The 6,967-nt window shown below is 47.5% G+C and overlaps 2 protein-coding genes across 2 annotated transcripts; both read left to right on the plus strand.

Moving 5' to 3' along the window:
* The first annotated feature begins 1,250 nt into the window (after positions 1-1,250).
* Positions 1,251-2,008, plus strand: LOC133900289 (uncharacterized). Its single transcript, XM_062341388.1, has 2 exons — positions 1,251-1,507; positions 1,579-2,008. The coding sequence occupies exons 1-2, from the start codon at positions 1,251-1,253 to the stop codon at positions 2,006-2,008; spliced, it is 687 nt and encodes a 228-aa protein (XP_062197372.1).
* Positions 2,009-2,169: 161 nt separating this feature from the next.
* On the plus strand, positions 2,170-2,613 carry LOC133900290 (uncharacterized). The gene has a single exon (XM_062341389.1). The coding sequence runs from the start codon at positions 2,170-2,172 to the stop codon at positions 2,611-2,613; it is 444 nt and encodes a 147-aa protein (XP_062197373.1).
* Positions 2,614-6,967: the final 4,354 nt, after the last annotated feature.

A 6,967-nucleotide genomic window follows, 5' to 3' on the forward strand; every position in this document is an offset into this window, starting at 1 on the left:
GTGGGATTGGTAGGAGCATGAAGCAAATTCTCAATCAGATCAAGGATTAACTGATGTCATGTCGTATCGTTATCGGTAGCAATTGATTAGACTAGACGCTCACGTTTGTTTTGGATCAAGTGGTCCTACTGTTGAATCAAGCTGTGTCTGTATATATCGTCTGGCAATGGCGGCGACGTCTCTCGATGGCCCTCCCTCGTCCAAAGTTATCTCTGGTGTAGTGATGTATGTGCCTGTGAATGTGTTTACCTGCCGAATGAGTCTACGATGTGCTCTGTGTTTCGCTCTGTCTCCGTCTGATTGTACGTATTTCGTTTCACGGCGCACTGTTAAGAAAATTGACCGCAGTCCAACAAAAATGCACTCGATTTCTTCCTTGCTGTTTGACATGAAAAAACCGACTGTAATGCAAAACACAATCAATCGATTCTGCTGATTGCAGGAAAAAAAATGTTGCACCACATGTCAACTTGATATTGGCCGAGAAATCTGACTGCAGATTTTTTTATTTTTATATTTACAATTTTCGGGTTAAAAAAATATAAAAATACTGCAACTCAGAAAAAAAACAAAGCTCACGGGCTCACTTCTATTCCAATTAGAATAGAATCGTTCCTGCTTCTAAGGCCATCTCCAGCAGCTACTTTAAATTTTTATCCTCAAAAATACTATTACAGCATCCCCTATCACTATTACAGTATCTCTCAATCCCTTCATCTCCAGCAGATACTCTATATCTCATCCACTATCTTCTCTCCCCTATATTAAATTGATTTTTTCCCAACCGCCATAACCGTCGCAGGAGCAATGTTTTTTCGCATGATCCCGTTGCAGCGGCTATTGAAACGCACGTTACAAATTAGTGTGTCGAATTATATTTGTTTAGAATTTTTTTTTTTTGCCGACGATATTGTTGCATTAAATATTTGAGCGCTTATTTTGATCTCGGCACCTGCAAATACGCAGTCCAAAATGAACGTTTGCAACATACCCAGGACCTAAGGCGTTCCATGCAATGTACCGTGTACAGATAGAAGGCCAGCAGTCTTGCTGCGGGGAAATGACGAGTACTGGCTTGGAGTGGAAGGAACTGCGGTGCGTTGCTGCGGAAGAAGGCCGCGAGTCTTGCTGCCGAAGCCTCATGAGAACTGGCTTCCAGGGGAAGGAACGGCGTTGGCTTCCGTCACAAGGCTCATGATATCCCTATATATATGAGGGTGAGGTACTCAGACTTTGCAAGCTAGCAAAAAATGGATCGTCGCGAAGCCTGGAAGCAGACCGTGAGAGAGTTGTGTTTTGGCAATGACTCTTCCGATGAGGAAGATAATTTGTTCCTTGCCACTGTGAGCGCCTTGCATGAGTCGGAGGCATCACAGCGGGGAGCTTGGGGTGGTTCAGTGCCGGGCCGTCGGCGTATCCAGCGGAATCGCCTGGAGGGCCATCATAGGTTGTTTAATGACTACTTCGCCGATCACCCGGTGTACCCCGATTACATCTTCCGTCGCAGGTAATATTGTGAAAAGAAAGTGTCTTGTCGAAGTATTATGATGAAACGTCTTATGCTCGTCAGTCCTGCAGGTTTAGGATGAAACGTGACCTATACCTCAAGATTGTGCAGGCAATTGCGGACCATGACCCGTGGTTCCAACAGAGGAGGAATGCTGCAGGAGAGCTCGGCCTGTCGGCGTTTCAAAAAGTCACTGCGGCGTTTCGTATGCTCGCATACGATGCTCCTGCCGATTCTCTCGATGAGTGCCTCCAGCTAGGGGAGGCAACTATCATTGAGAGTATGAGGCGGTTTGTGCGAGCCGTCGTCGGGGTATTTGGCGACGAGTACCTCCGTGCTCCGAACGAGGAGGACACCGCGTGCTTGATTGCTGTAAACGAGCGAAGAGGGTTCCCCGGGATGCTCGAAAGCATCGACTGTATGCATTGGAGGTGGAAGAACTGTCCGACGGCGTGGTCTGGTTCCTTCACCGGCCATGTGAACTCTCGACGATCATTCTAGAGGCGGTGGCATCACAGGACCTGTGGATTTGGCATGCTTTCTTCAGCATGCCAGATTCGCTAAACGACATCAACGTTCTACACCGCTCGCATCTCCTCGACAATCTTGCCGCTGGCGTGGCCCCCCAGGTACAATACTCCATTAACGGACATGCCTACACCATGGGGTACTACCTTGCAGACGGTATCTATCCGGAATGGGCCACCTTCGTGAAGCCTATTCCTTGTCTAGTTGGGAGGAAGCGGCAGCACTTCGTCGTTCAGCAGGCGGCGTTACGGAAGGATGTCGAACGGGCCTTCGGGGTCCTACAGTCTCGGTTTCCCATAGTCCGGGGGGCTACGAGGATATGGGATGAGGAAACACTTCACAACATCATGACCGCCTGCATTATCATGCACAACATGATAATCAAAGATGAGAGACCGGATGGGGACGTCGAACACGTGTACGACGGTGCTGGTGATCCTGTGGAGCCATCACACACCCCAACCCCCACACTAGAAGCATTTGCCCAAAGGTATGGGATGATAACTAGCAGGCAGGGGCATCACCAGCTCCGTGACGATCTTGTCGAGCATCTCTGGCAGTTCCACGGAGTGGAGTAGTATCCACATCAGGTAGTCTCAAGAATAAATTGATTTGTCCTGTGTCCTTTGGTAGTGCGTATTATGTTGAGTAATTTGTCCTGTGTCCTTTGGCAATGCGTAATATGTTGAGTAATTTGTCCTGTGTCCTTTGGCAGTGCGTACCAAAATGAGTAATTTGTCCCATGTCCTTTGGCATATTATGAACCTATGGTTTGTTTGGTTACGAAGAAGGTACTGAAGAGTTGCAAATTCTGAATGGTTCTGACCTTCTGTCCCCCCCCCCCCCCCAACAAACAAGTGTTCTGAAAGAATGTACTCATCCACCGAGCAGTCGTTCTTCTGAGTACTCACAAAGCAGCATACATTACGACATTGCAACTGAGCACTGCACTCCATCAGTAATCATGCCGACACCTGCACTACATCAGTAAGCATCACTACTCATGGTTGATAGCCATGAGACACCAGATTGAATCAAGTTTTTTATATCAGCTCATAAGAACTGGATGCATCGTACAGACTATGTAGGATTTCCATGAGGAACAATTGCACTGGTCAATCAAACTCTTCAGTAAGTCATGGAACAATAAAACCTGCTAGCAAAGCCATTAACCAGTCCGAAAATCATGGATGAATAAAACCTGATTGCAAAACCAGTAACAAGTACGAAGATAAGGCATACAGGACCTGCACACTACATCTAAGCCAAACAACATCATAACCACACTGCAATATGCCATACAGGTACTCTACACATGCTCTAAGCCAAACAGCATGAATCAACTAGAACTGGTTCAGTACAGAAAGCAAACTGGAAAACAGTTTCAACATCAAATAAAACTCCGCAAACAAGATCACAATTACATAGATGGCCCTCAGGTGACGCGCCTAGCGGCAATGATGCTCTGCCTGAGGCTCTTGTAGTAGGCCTACTGGTCTTCATCCATTTGAGAAAGGTCCATGCTCATTATGTGCCTCTCCTCCTTTTCCTTTTCCATTTGGATACGCTCCGCCTCGAGCCTTAGCCTCTGCTGCTCCTTTTCCAGTTCCATTTTCATTCTTTCCTCCTCGAGCCTTAGCCTCTGCCACTCCACATCCATCAACTCAGCAAACATCTCAGCTCTTTCCTTTTCAATCTTGTCTTTCATTGCCAACTGTCGATCAAATAAGTCTGTCATGGGCCCAGAGGCTGAACTCGACGACAAAGTACCGCGTGCTTCCTTGGACCGAGTGCGACCAGGTGGCCGTTTGGCACGTTCACCGGCATTGGATGTAGGTGCATCCACATCCTCTGCTCCGTTCAGGCCGGCAGAGGAGGCTACATTAGGCGTCGATGAGGGGCTTCCCGCGGCGGTGATCTTCTGCCTTTTGCGTGAGGACTCTACTTGCCACTTGGGATGATCCCGCAACTCCCTCCAACAAGGCAGCAACGTGAACTCCTTGTGCTCAGCAGCCTGAAACATCATGCATGCCTCCACGACCTCCAATATGTACAATACATGGTACATCAGTTTAATAGAATTGCACATATGTTGCATATGAGGCATGTTGTAATTGTTGCAAGTTTGCAAAGTGTTAACCAATATCCTATTGATATGTTCGGCCAATATGAAAAACTTAAGCACATGCCTCCTATGGAAAAGAGCTACAATGGTTTAGGTTTGCACACTGAGCTATTGTACATAACGAAGCAGTACAAGGTGCAACAATCTTAACTGTGCTTGGAATAAATTGCCGAAGTGAAAAAAATAATGAACTAATCACATACCGTCTCGGTCTCGGTTGTTCCACTCCTCCTATTGCGCTGAGCCCTAGCGTAATGGCCGCAGAACTTCTGCACCATACCGTTGATGAAAGTCCATCTCCCCTGCAGCGACTTCCTATTGCGGGTCGACGTGAACTTTTTGTTCTCATGGTAGAAACTCTCGACCCGCTGCCAGAATGCACCCAAACTCTGGTTGCTCCCCACCACGGGATCCATGCTCACTTGCAGCCATGCCCCCACCAGTAGTAGGTCCTCCTCGACCCTGTAACTGGATCCACGGCCACCCCCAGGTGCGACATCTCCATGAGCCTCTACAGTCTGGACCTCTGCCGAAGGGATCTGGGTCCCGAATATTCCTTCTTGGGTCAGCGGCGTAACATCGCCCCAATCATGTCTTCGCTGTCGCCACGAAGGAACCCGGCGTACTCCATAGATTCCCTGAACACAACAAAATAAGCAAATGGACTGACATTCTACGGAAATCAGTATGGTTCTAGAGATTCTGAAAGGTACATTGAGACATAACTTAGCTCAGTGAGCATCACAGTTCACCCTGCCATAAGCAGTTCACACACAAATTGTTACGTCTTAGGCAATAACACATACATCACGCGGTACTACTGGAACACATACATTACGGCCAATTCCAAACATCTAAGTTTCCACCCTCCCCGACTACATCCTCCCATAACGATCGGATTCATAGGCCATGCTATCATCCGAACAAAGTAACTCATCCGGGCTCCAGTCAACGGGAACCAAGTCATCGTCGTCAACGTGCAATGATCCCGAAGCTTCCTCTACCTCTGCCACGCTCGTATTGTCGCCGTGACCAACATGGTTCATAGCATCTTCTACTTCGAACCCAAGTTGTTCCAGGTCCGCCGCAATGGTCTCGACCTGAAGAAGTGCCATGTTCAGGTCCACGGCAGCAGGGGTGCTGTCCGGACTCAGGTTATCACTGACCACCTTCTTCAACGCGTCAGCCGCCACCTGCACACGGGCTTGCATCTTCGACACAAGATCGGCTAGCTCGGCGGTGTCCATCTACAAGCAAGGGAGAGGGAAGACTAAAGCGACAAACTAAATTGCACCTCAAAGTGAACACTGCATACAAATTTCATGCAGCATACATACATACACAGTACTGCACACTAGTGTATGGCCCATTCTCATTATTATCCCCCCTCCCCCAATACATACACAGCATACATACATACACAGCATGCTTTTCGATTCAAAACAAATAATTGCACATGGTTCCATGCCTTCCCTCTAATATGACCCCTTATTTTACATGAACCTTCTACGAACTCACCCTTAAGTTCAGTCATCAGTACCATAAAGATTTAACAAGCTTTAGTTCAGGCATCAGTCCAAAGTACAAAACTTCATTTTTCAAATCAAACACAATGCAATTATTTCAGTGAGTTGCACTTGCACTGAAACTACATTTATCCAGCAGCAGGTTAGGTCATCATTGGACACAAAAAACATTTCTGAACACACTATGATCAGGATGATATATCACATGACAGTTTGCACTATATTTGCAGGAGCCATTGCACAAAATGGTCCATGTCCCAATATGTTATGAAGTTGCCAAAATTCCATTTAAACAGAGGTCAGTTGGTTGAATGCTAGCATGTTACTGTCTTCAGAACGATTTAATTTTATCCAACCCACAAACACATAAGTATGAAATGGTCAGCACACTACCTAAGAAGCTTATAGTTCAAATACAGTCAAGGTTCTTATATTGTAGTAGGAAATTTGATCTCAACTGCATTTCTATTGTTGAAGGATCAGTGCACCAGACATCCTATCAAAGGCCAGCATCAAGCAAGATAGCAGGTACAATAATCCTTGCCACAAACAGAGGACGAACAAATGGGAATCGCCATGCCCAAAGCATGCTAACAGACCTGACTCTTTCAATCTACAGGCTAAAATCTGGAAGGGAACTCGTTTGAATCTCATGCAATAATCAAATTGAACACAATTCAAGTCAGATTGATGCTACAAACAGAGTTATTTAATTAAGCTACAATCCTACCATTTTGCTGCACAAATGAAGGAAGGTTTCCATCATTGCCTACCAGATCCGAATGTTAAGTGTGCCAAACCCTCAGATCCGTGCACCAAACCAAGAACGATGACACATTTACAGACTAATCACTACAAATCACAGCATATTCCGGAGGTACCTTCCCTACAACAGCTACATCGTTGTATCCCCTTCACTGCCGACGGCAACCAACCGCAGCACCGCCCAACCTCCACGCATATCCATCGATCTCGGAGCGGAGGACTTACCAGAGCCTTGGGGAGGACCACGGTCTTGCTAGGGCGGCGGTGGCCGAGCAAACTGAAGGTGGGGAAGCCGCTGGATCTGCGTCGTCTACCGGCTCACCGGATGGTGCTCGCTTGCCGCCTCGCCTCGCCGCCGCAACCAGTCGCTAGCTCCACTTCCTCCTCTCCACGGGAGCAACGGCCGGTACTCGAATCCCCTCACGCACAGTGTTGAGGCGCCCGCATCTCTCCGCAATTTTGCCGATGCCAATCCTCTCCCCGCTTCCCTGTTCCACCGGATACGGTACCCGCTGG

The sequence above is a fragment of the Phragmites australis genome, chromosome 19 (assembly GCF_958298935.1).
Source record: "Phragmites australis chromosome 19, lpPhrAust1.1, whole genome shotgun sequence".
NCBI lineage: Eukaryota > Viridiplantae > Streptophyta > Magnoliopsida > Poales > Poaceae > Phragmites > Phragmites australis.